Here is a 27,289-nt window from a genome sequence, read left to right on the forward strand (position 1 = left end):
CAGGGATGTAGAGGTCCTTTCTAGGTGCTGATCCAGCATCTGGTCTGGATATGTACTGGATCCGGGTGACTGCAGTGACCCTCTGATCTGGACACAGACTGGATCTGGTGGCCACGGTGACCTCGGAACAAGAGAGAAACAGACAAATATTAGCGTAGATGCCATTCTTCTAATGATGTAGCAAGTACATAGGTTTTTATGGGAAGTGTTTCCGGTTCCGGTTTACCTAATTAATGCAGCCTAAAAATCCTTTAACGGATTTGGATAATAAAAGCATATTAGTATGTTATGTGTATGCCAGGTTAAAGAGATGGGTCTTTAATCTAGATTTAAACTGCAAGAGTGTGTCTGCCTCCCGAACAATGTTAGGTAGGTTATTCCAGAGTTTGGGCGCCAAATAGGAAAAGGATCTGCCGCCTGCAGTTGATTTTGATATTCTAGGTATTATCAAATTGCCTGAGTTTTGAGAACGTAGCGGACGTAGAGGATTATAATGTAAAAGGGGCTCATTCAAATACTGAGGTGCTAAACCATTCAGGGCTTTATAAGTAATAAGCAATATTTTAAAATCTATGCGATGCTTGATAGGGAGCCAGTGCAGTGTTGACAGGACCGGGCTAATATGGTCATACTTCCTTGTTCTAGTAAGAACTCTTGCTGCTGCATTTTGGACTAGCTGTAGTTTGTTTACTAAGCGTGCAGAACAACCACCCAATAAAGCATTACAATAATCTAACCTTGAGGTCATAAATGCATGGATTAACATTTCTGCATTTGACATTGAGAGCATAGGCCGTAATTTAGATATATTTTTGAGATGGAAAAATGCAGTTTTACAAATGCTAGAAACGTGGCTTTCTAAGGAAAGATTGCGATCAAGTAGCACACCTAGGTTCCTAACTGATGACGAAGAATTGACAGAGCAACCATCAAGTCTCAGACAGTGTTCTAGGTTATTACAAGCAGAGTTTTTAGGTCCTATAATTAACACCTCTGTTTTTTCAGAATTTAGCAGTAAGAAATTACTCGTCATCCAGTTTTTTATATCGACTATGCAATCCATTAGTTTTTCAAATTGGTGTGTTTCACCGGGCTGCGAAGAAATATAGAGCTGAGTATCATCAGCATAACAGTGAAAGCTAACGCCATGTTTCCTGATGATATCTCCCAAGGGTAACATATAAAGCGTGAAGAATAGCGGCCCTAGTACTGAGCCTTGAGGTACTCCATACTGCACTTGTGATCGATAGGATACATCTTCATTCACTGCTACGAACTGATGGCGGTCATATAAGTACGATTTAAACCATGCTAATGCACTTCCACTGATGCCAACAAAGTATTCAAGTCTATGCAAAAGAATGTTGTGGTCAATTGTGTCAAACGCAGCACTAAGATCCAATAAAACTAATAGAGAGATACACCCACGATCAGATGATAAGAGCAGATCATTTGTTACTCTAAGGAGAGCAGTCTCAGTACTATGATACGGTCTAAATCCTGACTGGAAATCCTCACATATACCATTTTTCTCTAAGAAGGAATATAATTGTGTGGATACCACCTTTTCTAGTATCTTGGACAGAAAAGGGAGATTCGAGATTGGTCTATAATTAACTAGTTCTTTGGGGTCAAGTTGTGGTTTTTTGATGAGAGGCTTAATAACAGCCAGTTTGAAGGTTTTGGGGACATGTCCTAATGACAATGAGGAATTAATAATAGTCAGAAGAGGATCTATGACTTCTGGAAGCACCTCTTTTAGGAGCTTAGATGGTATAGGGTCTAACATACATGTTGTTGGTTTAGATGATTTAACAAGTTTATACAATTCTTCCTCTCCTATAGTAGAGAATGAGTGGAACTGTTCCTCAGGGGGTCTATAGTGCACTGTCTGATGTGATACTGTAGCTGACGGCTGAATGGTTGCAATTTTATCTCTAATAGTATCGATTTTAGAAGTAAAGTAGTTCATAAAGTCATTACTGCTGTGGTGTTGGGAAATGTCAACACTTGTTGAGGCTTTATTTTTCGTTAATTTAGCCACTGTATTGAATAAATACCTGGGGTTATGTTTGTCTCTTCTAAAAGAGAAGAAAAGTAATCGGATCTAGCAGTTTTTAATGCTTTTCTGTAGGATATGTTACTTTCCCGCCAAGCAATACGAAATACCTCTAGTTTTGTTTTCCTCCAGCTGCGCTCCATTTTTCGGGCTGCTCTCTTTAGGGTGCGAGTATGCTCATTATACCATGGTGTCAAACTGTTTTCCTTAACCTTCCTTAAGCGTAAAGGAGCAACTTTATTTAAAGTGCTAGAAAAGAGAGAGTCCATAGTTTCTGTTACATCATCAAGTTGTTCTGAGGTTTTGGATATGCTAAGGTATTTGGATACATCAGGAAGATAACTTAAAAAGCAGTCTTTTGTGTTAGAAGTGATGGTTCTTCCATACTTCTAACAAGAAGTAGAATTTACAATTTTGGCTATATGAAGTTTGCAAAAAACTAAATAATGATCTGAGATATCATCACTTGGCTGAATAATTTCAACACCATCAACATCAATTCCATGTGACAGTATTAAATCTAGAGTATGATTTCGACAATGAGTAGGTCCTGAAACGTGTTGTCTAACACCAATAGAGTTCAGAATGTCTATAAATGCTGATCCCAATGCATCGTTTTCATTATCAACATGGATGTTAAAATCACCAACTATTAAAACTTTATCTGCAGCCAGAACTAACTCGGATGTAAAATCACCAAACTCTTTAATAAAGTCCGTATGGTGCCCTGGTGGCCTGTATACAGTAGCCAGTACAAACATAACAGGGGATTTATCATTAACATTTGTTTCTTTGGATAATGTTATATGAAGTACCATTACTTCAAACAAGTTATACTTGTAGCCTGCCCTCTGAGAAATCCTGAAAACGTTGTTATAAATTGAAGCAACACCTCCACCTTTGCCTTTTAGACGTGGCTCATGTTTATAACAGTAATCTTGGGGGGTGGACTCATTTAAAATAATGTAATCATCAGGTTTTAGCCAGGTTTCTGTCAAACAGAGTACATCTATATTATGATCAGTGATCATATTATTTACAAAAAGTGTTTTCGTAGAAAGGGATCTGATATTCAATAAGCCAAGCTTTATCATTTGTTTATCCATATTGCTTCTGTTTTTTATTTGTTGAACCTCAATTAAATTGTTAATCTTAACTTGGTTTGGACGTTTTTTGTATTTTCTAGTTCGGGGAACAGACACAGTCTCTATAGTGTGATATCTAGGTGAAAGAGTCTCTATGTGCTGAGAATTAACTAACCTCTGTGACGGGAGGCAGCTAGCAGACGGTCGGTTTAGCCAGTCTGTCTGCTTCCTGACCTGGGCCCCAGTTAGTCAAGTATAAACACTAAGACTATTTGCCATATTTCTAGCGAGAAGAGTGGCGCCACCCCAGGAGGGATGAAGACCATCTCTTTTAAACAGGTCAGGTCTGCCCCAAAAGCTCGTCCAATTGTCTATGAAACCTATGTTATTCTGTGGGCACCACTTAGACAACCAGCCATTGAGTGATGACAAAAGCAGGGAGGGGCCCAGAGCATATTACAGTGTCTGACATCGTGCTTGCAAGTTCACACACCTCTTTAATGTTATTTTTAGTGATCTCCGACTGGCGAAGTCGAATATCATTAGCGCCGGCATGAATAACAATCTTACTGTATTTACGTGTAGCATTCGCCAGCACTTTTAAATTTGCCAAGATGTCAGGCGCTCTGGCTCCCGGTAAACATTTGACTATGGTGGCTGGTGTCTCTATATTCACGTTCCGTACAATAGAATCACCAATAACTAGAGCACTTTCATCAGGTTTCTCAGTGGGTGCATCACTGAGTGGGGAGAACCTGTTTAATGTTTTGATCGGAACAGAAGAGCGGTGTTTTGACCCACGACTACGCTGCCTCACCGTCACCCATTTGCCCTGCTGCTGGGGCTCTGTTTCCGGAACCGAACAATGTACAGGAATCCCTGAGCTAGACGCATCCAAAGCCGTATCTAGAGCCCTAACATTTTTACTGTCCTCAATTAAAGTTTGGATGCGTGTCTCTAATTCTGAAATCTTCTCTGTCAGCCTAACTATTTCCCTGCATTTATCACATGTGAATCCCTCATCAGCGACAGAGATAGATAAACTGTACATGTGGCAAGAGGTGCAAGAAATGATAGGAGAAGCCATTACTCACCGTGCTTGAGGAAAATTCTTACTGCGGTTGTTTGATGAACTTGTGAAAAACTGGAGCGAGAGGAGAAAAGAATACAGCGATAGGTTCGAATGAAAACGCTAATGACAAGCTAACGAGTGCTAACGCTTTGCAGGTGTACTGCACTCACGGATATAAAATAAAAGTGAACGATCAAAGTTAATCTGATAAGATTGATCGATAATATCAGAAATATGGTGTGAATTAAGTTATATTTTACCACTTTAAAAAACAGAGAGTGATAGTAAGATAAAGATTCTAGAGAAAAAAATAAAATAAAAACAGCTACACGGAGCTACAATTTGCTACAGAAGGCCAACAGGAAGTAGAGAAAACACTGTCCAACAGCGACACCCGCAGGCAGGAGTTAAGGTGACTGTAATGGGGGAATCTCGATTCAAATCTCTTATATATTTATTAGCCTACTTATTTATGAAATTGTATGGAAATACAGATGATTATAGTTCAGGTTTATTTTTTATAATTTTTTACAAAATATAGAATTTTTAAAATATCTCAGTATAGCCTAGTGACTGCAGAAAAAAAAGTTAACCATGCATTCACAAATTTGCAATAGGCAATTATTTCATTTTATTGAAATGTACTGTACACATTTTTGAATATTTAAATATTATATCTAAATATTCTTTTGGATGCACTATAGAAGTCACTTTAATTATAATATTCGGTCCCTACATGAAGAGAGAGTCAGTGGTCGGCTGCGTGAGGAAAGTGGGTCTCCGGCAGCGGAAAGTGAGTCGCCGGCTGCGTGAGGAAAGTGAGTCGTTTGCTGCGTGAGTCATTCGCTGAGGAAAGTGAGTCGTTCGCTGTTTGAGTCGTTCACTGAGGAAAGTGAGCTCGCTGAGGAAAGTGAGTCATTCGCTGTTTGAGTCGTTCACTGAGGAAACTGAGTTCGCTGAGGAAAGTGAGTCGTTCGCTGCATGAGGAAAGTGATTCGTTCGCTGCGTGAGGAAAGTGAGTAGTTCGCTGCATGAGGAAAGTGATTCGTTCGCTGAGGAAAGTGAGTTAGTTCGCTGCGTGAGGAAAGTGATTCGTTCGCTGAGGAAAGTGAGTTGTTCGCTGCGTGAGAAAAGTGATTCGTTCGCTGAGGAAAGGGAGTCGTTCTCTGCGTGAGGAAAGTGATTCGTTCGCTGAGGAAAGTGAGTCGTTCGCTGCGTGAGGAAAGTGAGTCGTTCGCTGAGGAAAGTGAGTCGTTAGCTGTGTGAGGAAAGTGAGTCGTTCGTTGCGTGAGGAAAGTGAGTCGTTCGCTGAGTGAGGTGAGTGTGTATACTGGAGCACCGCCGGTCTATCAGTGGTAAACTCAGTGGCTACTGGCAACTGTACGGTGAATTCCCGCGACAAGTCAGTTGCCTTATTTTAGGACCGGTCCGCACGCCATATTCATGCTCTGCTTCTTTGAACAGTAAACCCAGGCCACTTTGATTTCATGCCAATGGCCAGCTCAATCATTTTGACATTGACATGCGTTGTTATCCCACTGAAGCAGACCAGGCTGAAAATGTAGTTTTAGCCCTATTTGTGATCAAATTTATGGATTTGGATGGTGATTTATTCACAGTGGAGAAGTGATCCTACAAACTTGGGAACGTGGCCAGTCACATGATTGTCATGCTCTAAATAAAATGTATTTTATTTAATATTTAATTTATTCTTATTATTGTGTAAAAATCCAAGCACATTTTATAATAATCCTATTTGTTATTTGATTATTTAAATCTTAAATTATACAAAGGAAACTAGACATAGTTGAAAATAGTTATACACTAGTACACTGTAAAGCCTAATGTTGTCTTGACTTAAAAAATCAAGTAATGTTGACTAAACATTACTTAAAATTTTGCGTTTTGGCCCTGTCACTTAAAAATATGAGTTAATTTAACTAATTTACCTTCAAAATGCATAAACTTAAGATTTCAAGTGTTGTGAGCTCAAAATCATGAGTAATCCTTTGGAAAAACTCAACATCACTCTGTTCTTCCTTTAATGTGATTGGCCATGGGAGGAATTCTGCTTAGCAACAAGAGAACAAAAGCACTGATTGGTGGATTACAAAATTCATGAGTACAGTTATGTAGATATAAAGTTGTTTTGCATGATTTCTATTAGTGAAATATGTTATCCTTGTGGTACGTGATTTTGATATGGTATGATTATTGAAACGACAACTTATAGTATTTGATGAAGTGGCCCAATCGTTTTCCTTTGAGAGAAAGAACATGGCAGCTAACGTTACTGCTTAACTCGTTAAACCAATACACTGGAAACCCTAATAAGTTGACTGAACTAAATTGATTGAGTAAACTCGTTGCCTCAATTTAATTGAGTAATGGAGTCTCCCAAAACTTACATATTTAAGTTTATTTAACTTGACGCTTTTGTAGAAAACCCTAATAAGTTGACTGAACTAAATTGATTGAGTAAACTCGTTGCCTCAATTTAATTGAGTAATGGAGTTTCCCAAAACTTACATATTTAAGTTTATTTAACTTGACGGTTTTGTAGATTGTACTTAAATCACTCAGTTCACCAAACTTGGTGCTTATTTAATGTACTTAAACGATTATGTTCACTTAACTTGGTATTAATTTCAAGTGTACTTACATATTTAAGTTAACTCAACATGTAAATTTAACTGAAAATTATGTTCTTATTTTTGACCGCACACATTTTGCACACTGAAGTAAAACAAATAACAGCATATTTAAACTTTGACCTTTTGACAAAATGTCACAATATTTATGAAAATACAGTAAACCCTATACTGCACTGCAAAAAAAAAGTTGTCAACTTAAAAAAATAAGGCAACTTATCGCAATCGCTTTTTTGAGTAAACTTAACAAAAAATGACTATGTTTGCGTATTTTAACATCAACCTAATCCATTGGGCAAAGTTACGTCCAGTGGACGTCTTTTTATGTCTTTGCAGACGTTGAAAAGACGTCCACTGAGGAGACAGAATGTTTTTATGATGTCTTTTTTAAAATGTTTTTTATGTCTTCTGTACGTCCGATAAAGACGTTTACAGATCCTCCTTACAAGGTTCTGTGACTTTATTTCTGTCAGACATCTAGAGAAGCTCTTATTGAGAATTAACAGAGGTTTAAATGTTGATACTTTATACATTTGAAGTCACCATTGTGGTGGAAAGTGTTTGGTTTAGTTGGGATCTTGGTCCAGTTACTTCTTGTGTAAGCTTGTCTTTTGCTCCTGTAACAGTGTATTTTAAAACGCTGTTTTTGTGGTGAAGAAAGACAAACTTAAATGAACTCAGGTGTTATCAGCTCTTTGCTGGTGTTGGCTTGTCTCTTGCTGCTGTAACTTGTGTGTTGTAAAACACTGTTATTGTGGCAATGACAGTTGAGATCAAACATGCACATCTTGCTTCTAATGGTGACAAGTTAAAATAAAGTGTATTGCTGCAACTGTGGATTCACTTTTATGGATAGAAACCTAGTAGATAAAATAATGTACTTACTTTTTGAAAACAAATCACGTCGTCACAAACTGACATCAAGATTTTGGATATGCATCACATCTATGGTGACAATCAGAACAAAAAAGGCTGTAAAATAAGGATGAGTTTGTGCTATGGAGCTCTTTTGTTTGTCACCATTATTGTGATGCATATGCTAAATCTAGAAGTATGTGTGTGTGAGTACATGAAACTTTTACTCAAATGCATTCATTTTGTCCATCTTCAAAATAAGTATTTTGCTTTTGGTGCCTGTTATAAATATAAAACAAAACATATTTTATGATCTCAAATACGTATTATGTGATGACTTTCTCATCAACAAAAAACATCTGATAACACCTGAGCTCATTTTAATTTGTCTTTTTTCACCACAAAAACAGCGCTTTAAAATACACCAACCCAGCAGCAACTGGACCAAGATCCCAACTAAACCAAACACTTTCCACCACAATGGTGACTTCAAATGAATCAAGTATCAACATTTAAAACCTCTGAGTGATTTAGGTTCAGTCGACAAAACCGTCAAGTTAAATAAACTTAAATATGTAAGTTTTGGGAAACTCCATTACTCAATTAAATTGAGGCAACAAGGTTACTCAATCAATTTAGTTCAGTCAACTTATTAGGGTTTTCAGTGTATATAAATGTATATAATACACATTTTAAAATTGTACTGCATACAGGTGCTGCCATAATAAAGACCAATTTCAAATGTTTACATGTTTTTATTCTCTTTATGCTCTCACTCGATGTGGTGGAGCAGTCATGAGATATTGTAATTGTACTTTCCAGCATTTCAGAAAGGATTTAAGGGACCAGAAGAATTTAACATTGGATTTTGAATTGATTTCTTCTTCTAAACGCAGAGATGAGGTTCGGAAGGCACTTGAATTACCACACGACCAGTAGTGGAGATGGAGTTTTATGCATGGGTTGGTCAAGGCCAATTCAGGGATTCCGTGACACTGAATCTCTGTATACCTCCAATCTGGCATAAAAAAATCATGAATAAATCCAACGATTACTGATTGCTTCACATTATCCTACATTAGATAAACATACAGTAACTTCAAAGTCTACTGGAACTTATTTATCTTACCTATATCATCTCATCAGGGGCGTAGCCATCTTTTCAGAAGTGAGGGGGACAGAAACTACATATATATATATATATACAGGGTGCGATTTGCCAGGGGGGATGCGTGGGATTTCCCCCTTTCTGGTCAATGTATCCCTACCTCTGCGTAATTATTTTTTATCCCCGGTGGGGATAAATTTATCCCCCCCTTGAAATGATTAGTGCTACTACACTAGCTTATCACGGATCCGTGGTTAGATTAAAGTCAATTTTATTTTAAAATGCGCTACTTTGGCTGGCTCTGATATAGCTCTGTGTATTCACTACTCTGCAGACTTGCTCAATGTCCCGCCCACGGCGCTATCTGATTGGTTACACCTCACGAGTACTAGAACACTTGCGAGATGGTTGAAGCTGGTCCGCTGGGCAGTGGAGTTGACATCTTGGCCACTTTGTCGCTGAAATAAAGCGACTAGCGACAAATCTAGCGACTTTTTGGGCAATCATTTTTTAGTCTCTGAGACTCTCTGGTGCTGCTGTACGAGCGCGAGGTCTCTCTTTCCCAGCGCAAGCCTCTCTCTGTGCATCTGCTGTGTTCAGCGAGCGCAGAGAGGAGCAGCACTTTCAAATAAAAAAATATATATATTCTGTTGCTTCTAACTCTATTTTCAAGCAAGTATAGCGGACATCAGTCACAGCACAACCACTGACTTTATTGTATGTGTATTTGATTTCATTAGTGCAGATTAATGTTTGAGAGCTGGTTATGTAGTCTTAATGGACCGCATTTCAGTCATTGTAATATTCATTCCGTTGTCTGACAACAAAAACATTAAAATATAGTAATAAAAACAGTTTTATTGAGAATTAAATTAAATGGCTAAATTAAATTGCAGTATGTGAGCATAGGGAGGCAATACAATACAACGCACTTACGTCGTAAATATGCTAATTAGCGCATGACGTCATCTAGTTATTTATTTTTATGAATTAAAATGTTTCAAAACATCCTTTCCTCTGTTTTTTCACAAATCACACCCTGTGTGTGTGTGTGTGTGTGCGTGTGTGTGTGTGTGTGTGTGTGTGTATATATATATATATATATGAAGAGTTCAGATGCAAAAGCCTCTAAGTGCCATCTGATATTTTCATCTAAAATTAGGATTTTTATCAGGCCCCTATATTTATGTTCAGTTATTTCACTTTAGTAGCCTGGGAAAAGAACTTGCACATTGCCATTAAAGTAAAATGACTCAACCTAAGTATAGGAGCTTGATAAAAATCCTAATTTTAAAATTTCTGTAATCTATATAGCCTACCAGTAAACAGTTTTATAACAGTAAGATTTTTAATGTTTTTAAAGAAGTCTCTTCTGCTCACCAAGCCTGCATTTATTTGATTCAGAATACAGCAAAAGCAGTAATATTGTGAAATAGTTTTACTATTTAAAATAACTGTTTTCTATTTGAATATATTTTAAAATGTAATTTATTCCTGTGATCCAAGCTGTATTTTTTAGCATCATTACTCCAGTCTTCAGTGTCTCATCTTTCAGAAATCATTCTAATATGCTGATTTGCTGATTATCAATATTTAAAACATATGAGTAATTTTTTCAGCATTCTTTGATGAATAGAAGGATCCAAAGATCAGCATTTATTTGAAATAAAAACCTTTTGCAACATTATACACCATATCATTCAAAAGCTTAAAGTCAATATAATTTTTATTTTTTGGAGAAAAAAATGGAAATTAATACTTATTTAGCAAGGATTCTTTAAATTGATCAAAAGTAATGATAATTGATAAAGTTATCAAAATTCATTTTGAAATATATTCAAATAGAAATCAGTTATTTTAAATAGGCTAGTAAAACTATTTCAAAATTTGATTGTTTTGCTGTACTTTGGATCAAATAAATGCAGGCTTGGTGAACTGAAGAGACTTCTTTAAAAAATATTAACAATTCAATTCAAGCTTTGAATTGGCTTAGAAATCTATAACTGCTGGACAATAACAAATGATAATGATTTGTTTATATACTACAAACGCTTTTTTTTATCACACATAACACAATAAAGCAGAATAGTTTCTATACTGTAATAGTAATATACTACATTGTTCATATACTTTATTTATCACCTGCTGGAGACAACTTGAAAAACCATATATTGTTGCAATCGTATGTTTAATGTGTTCGTGTTTCCAAAAGTCTGTGTTTTTCTGTGAAAACAGCTGCTTTCATACAGCATAGCTGGACGCTTTTGTCCATATTAGGGGTGCTTCTTAATTCTTATTTGTGCATCCTCGTTTACTTTCCTCTCTTCCTTTCCTCCAGTCTTAGCTCCACCTCTTCAGGATGCGAGGGAAGGACGCAAGGAAAAGACATGAAGATGGAGGACTTGAATCAAGTGAAATTATTTATCCTCGCTCCCTTCAGCGTTACTTCAAAGTGTCATCAGCTGTGATTAAAGGGATCTGCCCTTATGTTTTTAAAGTTTGTTAATTAAGACATTTTTAATAAATATTAATAAAGCAAGATGCCCTGTTTAAAATCAGTGGTGGACGAAGTACACAAATCAAGTACTTGAATAAAAGTACAGATACGTATAGTAAAATATTACTCCAGTAAAAGTAAAAGTACTCCTTTTTCAATTTTACTCAAGTGAAAGTACAAAAGTACTCAATTTTTTATGTACTTAAGTAAAAAAGTACTGAAAGATAGATGTTTGCAATTTTATATAGGCTACTTAATTTAATTTTTTCCAAAATAACCACTATATGGAGTCAAGATATATTTTTGTTGTGGACTACGTTTACGAGAGTAATGTTCACTGTGAAGCTTACACTGTGATTTAACCTGAGAGAAAACAGAGTTCACCATCTGATTTTCACAAGTAAGAACAAAGTATTTTAAAGCTTGTCACAGTTATATATGACATGATAATAAGGCCTGAAGTTAGGAAGAACATTTTAAGGAAAATATAATTATATTTTCATAATGATTTTTTCCTTCTCAAATCTTGTCTGTGGTGTAAAAACACCCCTGGTCAAACGGGGTGCATCTCTTCCCCTCTTTGATAATTACTGTAGTCACTATGCTCTGAACATCACATCCTTTCTTTTGTCCCTAGATATATATATATTGATGCAAAAAATTACTTTCAATCCAAGTGAGACGGTCGGCTGGTATTTTAGTATGCAAATTTATTCAGAGAATATAGAAAATGAGAGTACAACTCATAAAAAGTCATCACTCGCAAACAGATTATTAGGTATTGAAACCAGCTTCAAATATAAAAAAATACAATTCCCAAAATTAATATGGTTTTAAAGCAATCCATATATGATGGATGTTGCCCAATTAAGATTAATACAAATGATTATAAAATTCAAAAGTAATCAAACTGTCCAAAATGTATTTCAAAAATAATAATACAAAGCATATAAGAACTTGTATATCAAAAGTCCAAATAATACAAGTCAAGGTATTAGAATTCAAAATATCTAAATAAAATCAAAGTATTTAAATAAAATCAAAGTATTTACCAAAGTATCTAAATAAAACCAAAGTATCGGACACAATATCTAAATTGAATAAAAGTATCTAACACAGTATCAAAACTGAATAAACCTGTAAGATGTTCAAAGCATTCAAGTGAGCCCGAAACAAAAGATAAAGTAAAGATGAGAAACCAGAGTTCAGTCAGGTGGAGCCTAGCCTGAACTCAGTCAGAGCGCTGACAGGGAGGGGAAGTTGAGTAGCTCTTATACCCTCAAAACATCTCTCAAAACAATAAGCCTCGTGATCAAACCGGAGCCACGTCTCTGCAGCCACGTCTCCGATAGATGTAAAAACACTGATCTCATGCTTATCTATTCCAAGGTACCCGGGGAGCCTTGCAGACCTGTTTCACTTCCACATTTTAGAAGGTCAAAGCATATAATCATTGATGTTTGGACTTCACTCAGTTAAATGCAGGGTTACAAATATCTCAGGAGATTGGCTGTATTGTCTCCCTTATCAAAACTCAAAGGATTAAAAATAACTCAAGATACAGACATGTGGAACTAAAACCCAGACATACAGAATCGCAAATAGCTCTAAAACAACATTGTGGAACTAATATTCAGACATACAAAATCATAAAGCTCAAAATATAAATGTTCTGTTTAGCTAATGGAAAATTACTGTATATTTATCTTTATATCTATATCCTCTTGCAGAAGTCTTCTAAAGTCTGTGACAGCCAGTTAGGGCCTCTGGAACGGACTGTCTTGTGCTTTTGAGCACGTAGCAAATGTACACGTGGCAGAGATCAGAAATCCGGATACATCATATATATATAGGTTGTTGAATAAAAATATTTGACATTATTTGTAAAAAATTACCTCCTCAAGTTAGCACCAGCAAGCTTGTTAGCTAGACAGTTAGCATCAGCTAACAATATTTACTTATTTTCAGTACGGTTATGAATATGTCTTTCTACTTGTCTAGTTAATCCAAACAATATAACGTTACTGTTGATAAACAATATAAAAACAGACGTCACATATGGTAGCATTTAAAAAAAAACTATTAATATTACGGCAACAGGGAATTTGAACATGCACGAGTTATTTTATTTAATCTGTGTTATTTTAATGTTTTTTTTGTTTGTTTTTTTTACCTAAAACACAGAGACGCTGATTGATGTTTCTGCATCGTCTGCACTCGAGCATTTCAGTGGGCTTAAATAGATCACTCTTTACAGCGGATTTAGTTCCCAAACAACTGACAATTTTGACCTAAATATGATTTTCAGTTACAATAATTAATCCTAAATTTCGACATTAATAACTTACTTTTAGCAACATCAGACGCACACGCGCTCACAAGATCTCCCGGTTCTTACTTCTGTAGACTCGCACTAAACGGTTCATTTGAATCAGTGAGTGGTCGACTCAAGAACAGCTGCAATCGGATCATTCTAATTTGTAAACGAATCGTTTGGTGCGATTTGCGATCTGATTTAAATGTTTATTTTGAAAAGACTCAGCTCAATCATGATGAATCAGACACCGCTTCTGCGTGTCGGAGGGCGTGATATATTATAGGGAGTAACGATATGTTTTATGAAATGTAGTGAAGTTAAAAGTACGATCTTATGCTTGGGAATGTAGTGAAGTAAAAGTAAAAGTTACTCAAAATAAAACTACTCCAGTAAAGGACAGATACTTGAAAAATGTACTTAAGTACAGTAACGAAGTAAAGCTACTCCGTTACTGTCCACCACTGTTTAAAATATATGACATGCATGGTTTATTTGAAGTGAAAAGGTAAAATATAAATAAAAAAATATTACAACAGGTGTGAAGGGGGAGGATAATTTATACGTGCGTCACGTTAAGTCGATAAAATACTTCTGCATAGGATACACCTGTGTATCCTCGCTCATCGCTCCTCATGAAGCCTCCTCCCTCCTTGATCCTCGCCTTTTCGTGGTGCAATCATATACATTAAAAGAAATGGACACAGCAACCCCATTGGATTCAACGGAGAAAAATGAAGTCAATTAGAAGGACGCACTTCCTGGGGGTCGGGTGTACTGCGCAGACTCAAACTGAGCTTGAGGTCCGTAGATGTCACGTGAGCAACCTGTAAGTCTTCTAATCGCTGTGCCAAGAGAAATCTGAATCACCCACCCAATCTTGCAGAGAAGGCGAGCGTGAACAGGAGCAAATTTGGGTAAATATTCTGATTAATTATCTCCCTTGACTTTATGCCTCCACGTCTCCCCGATTGCTTCATAGACAGTAAAAGATTGCCTGCGAGCTTCTCCTCCTGTCCATACGGTAATTTCTCTACTGTGCGACAGAGAGTCGCTGGTTATGACCATAGACAGTAAAAGAAATGGACACAGCGACCCCATTGGAACTCATTTGAGACAAGTGAAGCCCATTTTTAGCGTTTTTTAGCACTTCCGTTTCTGACGCGCAGACTCAAACTAAGCTTGATGACGTCAGCAACCTGTCTGACAGATGTAAATCTTCTAGTAGCTGTGCGTGCAAACTGCCTTCGTTAATCTTGCAGAGACGGCGAGCTTGAGCGGGGAGTTCTTTGGCGTGAGTGAGCAGAAGTAAGTATTCTGTAAATTCTATAAAATTTATTCTATAAAAACTGTTTCTACGGGGCCATAATGTAACATAGAAGGTAATGGAGCCCTTTATGCATAGTCGTGTATCTTTAGAAATAAATAATGGACAAACAGAGTCTTTAAACGCCTCAGATGTAAAGTTATTTGCTGTCAAAGTGACGCCAAAATGAATGGGAGTCAATGGGAATGCTAACGCAAGTGAAGTTCTGCTACAAGATGGTGGCACCCGGCCGACTTCAACTTCCAGTCGATTTCCTTGCCGCCTGGTTATGACCGAGTGGCAACCTCCCGCTCTCTCTCGTGAGGCCAATAAGGAAGTGACAAAAACTGCAATTCATCGACTGGCCGCTTGAGGCTGGCTGCAAAAGGGAGTCAGTCCCATAGACTCCCCATGTTAAAATGCCCAAGTTTACAGCAGAAAAAAACATGTTTGCAGCCTGGTTCAAAAAATTATTTTGGTCTATATTGCTAATTTTGCCTTTCATGACAACTGTGAGGGGGGTGAATTTTTTTAAAACTCATCAGTTTAAATTATATTAAGACTTAAAGTTCTGCATAATTAAGGGCGTGGCCACTTGAGTGACAGGTGGATTGCCGCTGCTGACAGTGCCGTCGCGCTAGATGGGGGTGGCTTCAGCAGTCAGCTCCCGCCTTTTTGCCCATTTTCGATTATCCGGGAGAGTCGCGCGGTGACATGCTGCCAAGATGGCGACGGCCCGCTCTGCACACTTTGAGCTTCAAAAACGAGACTTAGGTCTCTGAAGAGCAAAAGTGGGTGTTTATCACCATGTGGGTGTTTTCAAACTGCTGGGTGTTTCTGAATCTTGCAATCTAAATGATCCCCCTTACCCAACCCCACCCCTAAACCTAACATCACTATTACATCAACCAATCAGGTATCATGGTGTAAAAACACCTTGATCTTGTAACTCCCATTACTTTCCTGCAGAGACCTATACTTGTTCAAAACCGCTATTGAGGAGACTATGGGTGACGTCACGGACACTACGTACATATATTTTTACAGTTTATGGTTATGACGCAATCGTTAGCCTATTTTTTACAAAAACTGCTTGTACGGGACCATAACGTAAGATACAAGGTAATGGAGCCTTTTATACATTTTCGTGTTTCTTTAGAAATAATTAATGGACAAATGGAGTCTTTATAGGGCTGGGCGATATATCGAACGATATGATCATGCGCATCTAATCAGTAAAGCTGCTTCCGTGATCACCGCTAAAATCGCCATCACATAATTGGAGTGGCATTTAATTAACAGCAGAGGTGGGACTTTCAAGTCACAAGCAAGTCTTCAAGTCATATCCAAGTCCTCAAAGGGTTAAAGTTAATGAGATAATTAAGTGACTAATTAACTGATGATTGTGCATTAATGATGAACACCTGCTGTTCTTGAGAATTACAGAGGATCAGATGTTGATGTTTTATTGGTTAAAGTGATGCAACCATAATGGAGATCAGTGTTTGCTTTAGTGGGGCTCTTGACCCTTGACTGTCATGTTAGATCTCTTTATGTAGCATTGCATGAGGTGCTGTAAAGCAGAGAGAAGAAATTAATCTGTATGTGATAGGTGGTCAGATTACAATCAAATTAACATTAGCTCTTTTTAAATTTAGCATAATCAATCCAGTAAAAACTACAAGTGAATTTTAAATCTACTAAGTGCATACAAAATTTGAAAAGCTATACTCTGTAGACACACACAGACATCAAGAACCAGCATATGACTCTCAACAGTGGTGACAATCAACAAAATGTTGCATGCTGGGTAAAACCTTAGTAAAAACTCCCGTCATGCACTGCAGAATGAAAAATTGTCACCACTGTTGAGGATCGTGTGATAAGTGTGTTTGTCTAAAAACCTGAACTGATTGTCTCCTTTTGTGTCTTTCAACATTGAGATTCTTTTTTTACTTCAGTTCAGTAATAGCTGACCTTAAAGCAAACCTTGACCACAATTATGGTGGCATAGTGTTTTTTTTTTTTTTACTTTTTCAGTTGAAGGCTGTGGCTAAATTCAGTTGTAGTTCTTGTGTTTCTCTTTACTTCAGTGATGTTGATTGTTAACAGCAGATGTTCATCACTAATGCACAATCATCATTTAATTAGTCACTTAATTATCTCTTTAGCTTTAACCCTTTGAGGACTTGAATATGACTTGAAGACTTGCTTGTGACTTGAAAGTCCCACCTCTGATAGACAGAGCCGTAGATCGCTGACAAGCCACGCCATATCGCGTTCATTATCGAAGGCGATTCATCTGCGATAATGAACGCGATATGGCGTGGCTTGTCAGCGATCTACGGCTCTGTCTATTAAATGCCACTCCAATTATAAGCAGGTGATGGAGATTTTAGCGGTGATCACGGAAGCAGCTTTACTGATTAGATGCGCATGATCATATCTTTCGATATATCGCCCAGCCCTAAGTCTTTAAACGCCTCAGATGTAAAGTTATTTGCTGTCAAAGTGATGCCAAAATGAATGGGAATAGAAGTGTCTTGGACACGCTGTCACAGTTCTTATGGACTGAGTCTGTCTCAGTTTGTTCTGTTTCTTCATGTAATCTCAGACAGACTGATGATCATCAGATCAGATCTCTGTGTGGAGCACTGGCTGTTGACAGACAAAATCTCACTGAATTATTACAATTAATGGCAAAATGAATGTTTGGAAATGTAAACTGATATTTCCTACTGGCACACATGGCAAATATATAGAAATAACTGGCTCAAAACCATTTTTTAGCGGGTGAAAATACTAGTTTCCTAGATTCTAAATATAGAATCTTGAGACTCAGTCCTTTCCAACGATATGTATTTTGTCAAGATAATAAAAAAAGTTTTGATTCTAAAAGACCGTAATACATTTTGTAATTTGACACCCCCGCTAAGGGGGAGGAGACCGCTAACAGATTTTGAAGTACCATTTATGATAACGCAATGTTCAATATCAAAATCGTTTTCACAGTTCAAATGGTATATAACTTATGATGATTACTAAAACATGAGATAGGGTAAAAGGCAATGAAATAAAACAAAGGTCAGAACTCCTGTTATGATGTAGATTTGTCATAGACTCTTGGTGCACCCTTAAATTAATCTATTACTGTTGCTACATCATTTGTAACAAACCTTTCCAACGACATATAGTTTGTAATGATTACATTAGGATTTAATTGTAATATAGTGAAATAAACTTACTAAGTAACAAGTTTTATCCCAAAATCTACAGATGTAGAAATCATTTTCTCAATGAGCAGGAATCTGAAATCACCTTACAACAGCCTAATAGAATAGAAAAAAAACTTGATACTATTTGATTCATTACAGTAGGTTTGCAAAGCATTATCTTTGTAAAGCAGAATGATTTGAAATGTAAAAATATATATACAAAAAAAATGTATACTGTATTTTAACTACAAGCAATTTTAATTTAATAAAATTAATTAATAATCACTTAAATCATATTTACTCCTAAATCATATTTACTCAAAGGAATGTGATTTAATATCTCCAGTGGTTCAAAATCATCTCTACATTCCTGAGAATCTGATTAATCCGTGTCTGATGGTGATGTCTGCTCTCTCTTCTGTTGAAGACTTCTGGATCTGATGTCATAAACCAGCACAGCAACAGCAGCCACGCCCACCAGAGCAGAGAGAGCCAATCGGATTGCAGCTTCAGTAAAACCACAGTGGAAACAATCTTATAAGAGAAGGAATTAGAGTCATAAAACATAGAAATTTGATTAATGTACTATGTAGAAAAATATAATGCCACCGACAAACCTGGACATGTGTGACAGAGTTGAGTGATGTTGAGATGTGTGGTCTGGTTACTGATGGGATTGTTGATCACACAGCTGTAGCTGTTTTTCTCCTGATATTCCACCTCCAGATGTAGAGAGAAACTGATGCTGAGATCAGACACACTGATGCTGGACAATAAACTGTTTCCTTTGTACCAGGAGAGAGTCACATCACTCACATTCACCACTGAACACAACAATGAACAATTCTGCTGTGATGAAGATGATGATGATGATGATGAACAGTCTCTGCTGATGACAGGAACGGCCAGAAGAGCTGAAGAATATTGGAGAATAAATCAGTTTGTAAAACAGGTTTTAGTCAGGGAGCCAAAGTCTCAAAAATGGGTTGAACCTGACAATGTCTGCCATACTTTTTATTAGTGTTTTTTTTTTCTGTTAACTTTGACCCTAAGAACCAATAATTGGAGGGTCTGCTCTGCCAGAAATATCGCAGAAAAAAATTGTGGCCATTTTAGTGTATGTACCCTTTATATTTTATAAGAAAAATGTGAAAAATTATTTTTTTCCTCAAATCCTCAGTGGGTTTGATAGGCTGTCAATAAATGCATTCCAGATACACAGAACACATGCTGACAACATCCACTGAAAAAAATAACTCTTAAAACACGTTTCTACATGATTTTGCATCAATTTAATGCACAAAAAAGGTGTTTTCAAATTTTTTTTCCAATATTTTCATCTTTACTTCATTGCCAATCAACTATTCCCCCAAGTTATGACATCAGTCAATATGTCATTCTTTTCACCAAGAAGTATACTCCCACTGGGCAAAGTTACGTCCAGTGGACGTCTTTTTATGTCTTTGCAGACGTTGAAAAGACGTCCACTGAGGAGCCAGAATGAAAGTTTTTATTACGTCTTTTTTTGACGTCTTCTGTACGTCTGATTTAGACGTTCACAGAACCTCCTTACAAGGTTAAAAACTAGTTCAAAAGTGGTCAGTAGACATATTTTCAATATCATTTAAGGTTCATTTAGGCATAATTTATACTGTTTCTGGACCCAATCAACACTCTCAAGGATGCGTTAGATTTAGAGTCATGTTATGTATGACATGACTCTAAATCTAACGCATCCTTGAGAGTGTGGATTTGGTGTGGATTGTTGTGATGTTTTTATCAACTGTTGGGACTCTCATTCTGACGGCACCCATTCACTGCAGAGAATCTCTTGTTGAGCAAGTGATGTAATGCTAAATATCTCAAAATCTCTTCCAATAAAGAAACACACCCACTAAAAAAAAAAAAAAAAAGATTTAGAGACATGTTATTTCAATGTAATTTCCAGACACTGTGTTTGTCCTAAAATCAAAAAAAAAAAAATCTTTATGAAATAATGAAATAACTGATGATTGAGCATGTGGTAAAATCAACTGCAAAACAAAGACATTAAATCTCTGAAGATCTCAGCAGAGGAGGATCAAACATCTCCACAAACATGGAATCATTAGATTGACTTTATTTCTGTCAGACATCTAGAGAAGCTCTTATTGAGAATTAACAGAGGTTTAAATGTTGATATTTGGTTGATTTGAAGTCACCATTGTGGTGGACAGTGTTTGGTTTAGTTGGGATCTTGATGTCTGTGTTTCAGTAAATGATGCTTTTACTCAAAATATTTAAATTAGATGCATTTTTTTTCATCATCAACAAAGAACTGATACCACCTGAGCTCTCTTAATGTTGTTTTTCTTTACCGCAGTGTTTCACAAAAACACAGTTACAGCAGTAAGAGACAGGCTAATCAAAGAAGTAGCTGGACCAAGATCTCATCTAAACCAAACACCGTCCACCACAATGGTGACTTCAAATGAATCAAATATCAACATTTAAACCTCTGTTAATTCTCAATAAGAGCTTCTCTAGATGTCTGACAGAAATAAAGTAAATCTAATGATTCCATGTTTGTGGAGATGTTTGATCCTCCTCTGCTGAGATCTTCAGAGATTTAATGTCTTTGATTTGCAGTTGATTTTACCACATGCTCAATCATCAGTTATTTCATTATTTCATGAAGATTATTTTATTTTCTTGATTTTAGGACAAACACAGTGTCTGGAAATAACATTGAAGTAACACGAGTCTAAATCGAATGCATCCTGAGAAACAGTATAAATTATGCCTAAATGAACCTTAAATGATGTTGAAATATTTCCACTGACCACTTTTGAACTAGTTTTTTACCTTGTAAGGAGGTTCTGTGAACGTTTAAATCGGACGTACAGAAGACGTAAAAAAAGACGTCATAAAAACTTTCATTCTGGCTCCTCAGTGGACGTCTTTTCAATGTCAGCAAAGACATAAAAAGATGTCTACTGTAACTTTGCCCAGTGGGCTCATTCCACAGAAAAAAAATCATAAAAATCCAACCAAAATCAAGGGATCTGTGATGATTCCACTAATAGTTGATCAGCAGGTTCATAAACCTCAATAGAATTGAAGGCTTCTCTCAAAATTCTGAAAGACATGCTGGATATTTTACATCATGGCACACTTACGCACACACACATGATCTTACAACCCGAATTCCGGAAAAGTTGGGACGTTTTTTAAATTTTAATAAAATGAAAACTAAAAGACTTTCAAATCACATGAGACAATATTTTATTCACAATAGAACATAGATAACATAGCAAATGTTTAAACTGAGAAAGTTTACAATTTTATGCACAAAATGAGCTCATTTCTATTTTGATTTCTGCTACAGGTCTCAAAATAGTTGGGACGGGGCATGTTTACCATGGTGTAGCATCTCCTTTTCTCCTTATATAGATTTCCAGCTGCTCAAGAGTTCGTGGTCGTCTTTGACGTATTTTTCGTTTAATGATGCGCCAAATGTTCTCTATAGGTGAAAGATCTGGACTGCAGGCAGGCCAGGTTAGCACCCGGACTCTTCTACGACGAAGCCATGCTGTTGTTATAGCTGCAGTATGTGGTTTTGCATTGTCCTGCTGAAATAAACAAGGCCTTCCCTGAAATAGACGTTGTTTGGAGGGAAGCATATGTTGCTCTAAAACCTTTATATACCTTTCAGCATTCACAGAGCCTTCCAAAACATGCAAGCTGCCCATACCGTATGCACTTATGCACCCCCATACCATCAGAGATGCTGGCTTTTGAACTGAACGCTGATAACATGCTGGAAGGTCTCCCTCCTCTTTAGCCCGGAGGACACGGCGTCCGTGATTTCCAACAAGAATGTCAAATTTGGACTTGTCTGACCATAAAACACTATTCCACTTTGAAATAGTCCATTTTAAATGAGCCTTGGCCCACAGGACACGACGGCGCTTCTGGACCATGTTCACATATGGCTTCCTTTTTGCATGATAGAGCTTTAGTTGGCATCTGCTGATGGCACGGCGGATTGTGTTTACCGACAGTGGTTTCTGAAAGTATTCCTGGGCCCATTTAGTAATGTCATTGACACAATCATGCCGATGAGTGATGCAGTGTCGTCTGAGAGCCCGAAGACCACGGGCATCCAATAAAGGTCTCCGGTCTTGTCCCTTACGCACAGAGATTTCTCTGAATCTTTTGATGATGTTATGCACTGTAGATGATGAGATTTGCAAAGCCTTTGCAATTTAACGTTTTAAAGTTTTCCACAATTTTTTTACGCAGTCTTTCACAGATTGGAGAGCCTCTGCCCATCTTTACTTCTGAGAGACTCTGCTTCTCTAAGACAAAGCTTTTATAGCTAATCATGTTACAGACCTGGTATCAATTAACTTAATTAATCACTAGATGTTCTCCCAGCTGAATCTTTTCAAAACTGCTTGCTTTTTTAGCCATTTGTTGCCCCCGTGCCAACTTTTTTGAGACCTGTAGCAGGCATTAAATTTTAAATGAGCTAATTAAGTGGATAAAAGTGTAAAATTTCTCAGTTTAAACATTTGCTATGTTATCTATGTTCTATTGTGAATAAAATATTGGCTCATGTGATTTGAAATTCCTTTAGTTTTCATTTTATTAAAATTTAAAAAACGTCCCAACTTTTCCGGAATTCGGGTTGTAGTAATTTCAATGAGTTTGTTTGGAATGTGGCAGAGCAGACCCTCCAATTATTGGTTCTTATGGTCAAAGTTAACAGAAAAAACACAAATAAAAAGTATGGCAGACCATGTCAGGTTCAACCCATTTTATTGAGCTTTGGAGACTTTGGCTCCCCGACTATTTGTTGATTAACTCATATTTATAATTGATTTAAAACCTTTAAGAAACCAGTGTTATAAAAGGCTGTTTAATACATCACTGTCACTAATCCTCTATCATATTAGTAATTATGACACTGATTCATGTCAAACGACAATACCCCCCCCCCCCCCCCCACACACACACACACACACACACACATACACACATATGTATCTCTACTCACCATAGACAGTGAGACTGAAGATGTTGAGTGGGATCTTTGAGCTTTTTCCGGTGACTGTATAATTTCCAGAGTCTGTGATTCTGGTGTTTGTGATGATCAGAGATCCAGTCTGATCCAGCTTCAGTCTGTCTCTGAATCTCCCTTCAGCACTATCATTATAAACACTGATCGTATTTTCCTTCATATTGAGTTTAGCTATCATAATGTTGTTAAATTTCCACGTTATCTCCTCGTCTCTATGTATTTCAGTAAGATTAGAGTTTAGACGAACTGATTCTCCCTCCGTCACTGACACCGACTTCACTGAATCAACTCCAAACACACCTGATCAACAAACACACTGAATTACTGAATATTTGGAGATTTATGTACCAGATTTTGAGTTGAGTCATTTTAAAACTATTCTCTTCATTCTTCACTGAAGTATTTAAGTAAGTTTAGTCTGATAAAACTTTAATACTAATAGTAAAGACAAAATGATGTCAACTATAAAGAACAAAATTATCTGTATGTAGACAAATGATAATATAAAGAGAACTGAAGCCATATTTACCAGCCAGATTCCATAAGAACAAAAAGGAGAAAATAAACATGTCAAACATTTTCTTCAACAGATCTCCTAACAGTTTCACAACAGAAATATGACAATGATCAGGTCCTGACACTCTTGAAATGTTGACTGCAGCTGTCGTTCTGTAGTGAAACTCTGCAGTGAGTGTGAATAAACTCCTCCAGGAGCTCCTCCCTTCACAAACAGACTTATTTCAGTCATTAATTCAGTTTGAGAACATTAATAATGACCATGTCTTTCAGACTTATAATCATTTTACATTGGGTTTCTTTCTTAAAATGAAATTAATGTTATTTCAGTTCTTCTTGAATTTATGAGTTTCTGATTTCTATTGATGACATGTTAGTAAAACAATTTTGGGAGTGCGATTTTTTTCCAGATTTTCAGCACGATTTAAAATGTGATGTGATTTTGATTGCATGACAGTTTGATTAACTAAAAGTTAATAACTTTAGACAGACATTTTCTGTTTTTGCTCCTTTAATGAAAACAGTTCCAAACAAAGTCACAACAGAACCACAGTAAATACTGATCTACATAAACTACATGAAAAACAGTTTTCATGAAATGTGAAGGTTTAAAGTCTCGCTGTGCTTTTCTGACAAGAAAAAAAGCAAAGAAGGAGAAGAAGAATAAAAAAATAAGATTTTGAGATATTGACTTGGAGTTAAGATGTTAGTTTAAGAGGCTGTTTAACTGTTCATGATCTCTCTGTGTTAATGTGGCCTTCTGTGACCCTACTGTACACAAAAGTACAATCGAGAATGGATGGGTCACCACTTATAGAAGTTGAAGATTATGTTGAAATTTATTTAATTTCAGTGGCTTCATATTATTCCCTGAGGAGCCATGACACATCTGTGTGTCTCGAATCTGACGACTCACTTCAGTTCATAAATATTTTGAAGCCTAATGGCCTAGAGCTTAATTTTTGAATAAATATATTCTTTAAATAAATTTATATTTTTAATTATTGTTTTTAGAAAGAGTTCAGCTTCTCTTATCCTCGTTCTGTAGGTCAAACGGTGTGATTTGGAGAAGTCATATTCAGTCGGTGAAGGGAGGAGCTGCTGGAGGAGTTTCTTCACACTCACTGCAGATCTTCACTAAACTACTTCACTTCAGACCGACAGCTTCACTGGCTTTATGAACAATTCAAGGTTTACTATCACAGTTCTGTTGTGAAGCTGCCTTGCAAACTGCTGAAGAAATTATCATTTACATTTATTTGTTTTCATGGAGTCTGGCTGGTGAGTATCTGCATGACTTCAGTTTTTTTATATTAAAAGTTGGCCACAAATATAATTCTGTTATTTATTATTCCATCATTCATTTTGCCTTTAATATTAACAAGTTTTATCAGACTAAACTTACTTAAATACTTCTGTGAAGAATGAAGAGAATAGTTTCACAATTACAAAACATTTCAGAGATGATTTTTGAGCAATTCTGTTTGTTGATCAGGTGTGTTTGGAGTTGATTCAGTGAAGTCAGTGACGGAGGGAGAATCAGTTCGTCTAAACTCTAATCTTACTGAAATAAAGGGAGACGAGGAGATAACGTGGAAATTTAACAACATTATGATAGCTAAACTCAATGTGAAGGAAAATAAGATCAGTGTTTATAATGATAGTGCTGAAGGGAGATTCAGAGACAGACTGAAGCTGGATCAGACTGGATCTCTGATCATCACAAACACCAGAAACACAGACTCTGGAGAATATAAAGTCACCGGAAAAAGCTCAAAGATCCCACTCAACATCTTCAGTCTCACTGTCTACGGTGAGTAGAGAATCTTTTGACAATAATCTCTTTTAAAATTATTAAGAATGTTGTCAAATAATAAACAATCCTGTGATGATAGATTTATATTCATGTGCATTTGATGATATAATACTTTTATAGTTTTTTCCTCATAACTTTGTTCTCAACTTTTATTTTCTGCAACTTTATTTACATTTGAAATATCAAATGACAGACAATTATCACATCATATTATTTTACTGAATAGTATTTATCCCCTAATATTTTCAGCTCATCTGCCTGTTCCTGTCATCACCAGAGACTCTTCTCAAAATTCATCATCATCATCATCATCATCATCATCATCATCATCCTCATCATCCTCATCTTCATCATATTGTTCATTCCTGTGTTCAGTGGTGAATGTGAGTGATGTGACTCTCTCCTGGTACAAAGGAAACAGTTTATTTTCCAGCATCAGTGTGTCTGATCTCAGCAGAAGTCTTTCTTTACATCTGGAGTGTCTGGATGATTTCTACAGCTGTGTGGTGAACAATCCCATCAGAAACCAGACCACACATCTCAACACTGAACTCTGTCAGACATGTTCAGGTGAGTCTGTGATAATATTTAGTGTTTATGAACACATTCACTCACACTAATGACACTCTCCTTCACATCCTCCAGACTCTGTATCTCTGATAGTGTTGATCTCTGCTGCTGCTGGTTTTCTGTTGATTGTAACTGCAGTCGTGATCTTCTGCATCTGCAGGAAACACAGAAAACAAGACCAAGAAGGCAAGTATTGCCTATTTTTACCTACTGCATGTGTGTAAATAATGTAAAACAATAGTTTACAATAATAGTAACAATTGTTTCTGTTATATTTTGTTACAGTTCAGACCGGTGATAGAGAGATCACTTACGCTGATCCGACATTTTACAAAAGACATAAATCAGTGAGAGAATATATTTCTGTCTATGATGTTTCTGTATTATTTTAGCAGTGAGTCCAATTTTAATGATTTACTCTGCTACATTTATATTGTAGGGTCACACAAGTCCATCAGAGGCTTTACAATATTGTCACATCACAAACTCTAACGTCATCCAAGACACATTTATTCCCTCCAAAATGGGAAATTATATTAAAGGCAAATTATAGGCCAATTTTAACCTAATTAAAATATTTAATCAAATAAAGAAAGAGAGAAATACTGAAATATTCCCTCCATATGTAACACAATCTCATGGCAGTTCATGAGTAAATTATGTTCTGGTGAATTTTTTGGTAATTTGTATATATCTGTAAAATCTAATTTATCTGCTTACATAATGATAATGTTTACACATGGACCTTCATGCTCACATTTCTTAAATAATGGTAAGTTTTTGTATGATTCACTGTATAAATTCATATGAAATCGTATCTTATACATTTTCCTGTGAGATCAGATCGTCTGTTCTCCAGAATACTTGGAACCTGGTTTGAAGAAAATAGCAGTTTTCTGCTGATACAAGTTACTGTATGTTAAAAAATGGATAAAGACTGGTCTGTTTGTAGAGTATACTTGTCAAGAAGAGGACATAAATAAGTTTGATAAATAAGTCAGTAAATAAGTCGGTGGATGTTTGTGTTTTCTTTCAGAGAGATACAGAGCAGGATAATGTGGTGTACGCAGGAGTCTCAAGACGTTGATCAGCTCTTGAACAAAATGTGATTCTGTTTTTGATTACTAACTTTATCCCAAACACAGAGACAGGAGACAGAA

The 27,289-nt window shown here is 36.5% G+C and overlaps 3 protein-coding genes across 7 annotated transcripts in view; 1 reads left to right on the top strand and 2 right to left on the bottom strand.

The window, feature by feature from the left end:
* Positions 1 to 27,289, bottom strand: part of LOC132160252 (uncharacterized) — an 849,275-nt gene that overhangs the window by 425,698 nt on the left and 396,288 nt on the right. The window lies entirely within an intron of this gene.
* LOC132160298 (uncharacterized) overlaps positions 1 to 27,289 on the top strand; it is a 60,248-nt gene that overhangs the window by 32,865 nt on the left and 94 nt on the right. The window contains exons 2-5 of one of the 2 annotated variants that reach the window (XM_059570059.1): positions 25,239 to 25,556; positions 25,809 to 26,129; positions 26,415 to 26,476; positions 27,166 to 27,289. The exon at positions 27,166 to 27,289 is cut by the window's right edge and continues 94 nt beyond it. In XM_059570059.1, coding sequence (XP_059426042.1) covers positions 25,239 to 25,556; positions 25,809 to 26,129; positions 26,415 to 26,476; positions 27,166 to 27,216 — 752 coding nt within the window. In that variant the 3' untranslated portion in view covers positions 27,217 to 27,289. The remainder of the gene's footprint in view (positions 1 to 25,238; positions 25,557 to 25,808; positions 26,130 to 26,414; positions 26,477 to 27,165) is intronic. The other variant, XM_059570060.1, reaches the window with a different exon arrangement.
* Positions 18,023 to 23,925, bottom strand: LOC132160303 (SLAM family member 5-like). Its single transcript, XM_059570067.1, has 4 exons — positions 23,757 to 23,925; positions 23,204 to 23,527; positions 18,780 to 19,076; positions 18,023 to 18,696 (listed from the first exon to the last, which is right to left on the bottom strand). The coding sequence occupies exons 1-4, from the start codon at positions 23,803 to 23,805 to the stop codon at positions 18,545 to 18,547; spliced, it is 822 nt and encodes a 273-aa protein (XP_059426050.1). The 5' UTR covers positions 23,806 to 23,925; the 3' UTR covers positions 18,023 to 18,544.

This window comes from Carassius carassius, chromosome 16 (assembly GCF_963082965.1).
Source record: "Carassius carassius chromosome 16, fCarCar2.1, whole genome shotgun sequence".
NCBI lineage: Eukaryota > Metazoa > Chordata > Actinopteri > Cypriniformes > Cyprinidae > Carassius > Carassius carassius.

Excerpts from the sequence above, each read along its gene's own strand:
- LOC132160303 (XM_059570067.1), bottom strand. The coding sequence starts at position 23,805 with ATGTTTGACATGTTTATTTTCTCCTTTTTGTTCTTATGGAATCTGGCT. Across the intron at positions 19,077-23,203 it reads CTTCAGTCTCACTGTCTATG|CTCTTCTGGCCGTTCCTGTC; the intron begins GTGAGTAGAGAT and ends AATATTCTTCAG. Across the intron at positions 18,697-18,779 it reads ACTCTGTCACACATGTCCAG|ATTGTTTCCACTGTGGTTTT; the intron begins GTTTGTCGGTGG and ends TTCTCTTATAAG.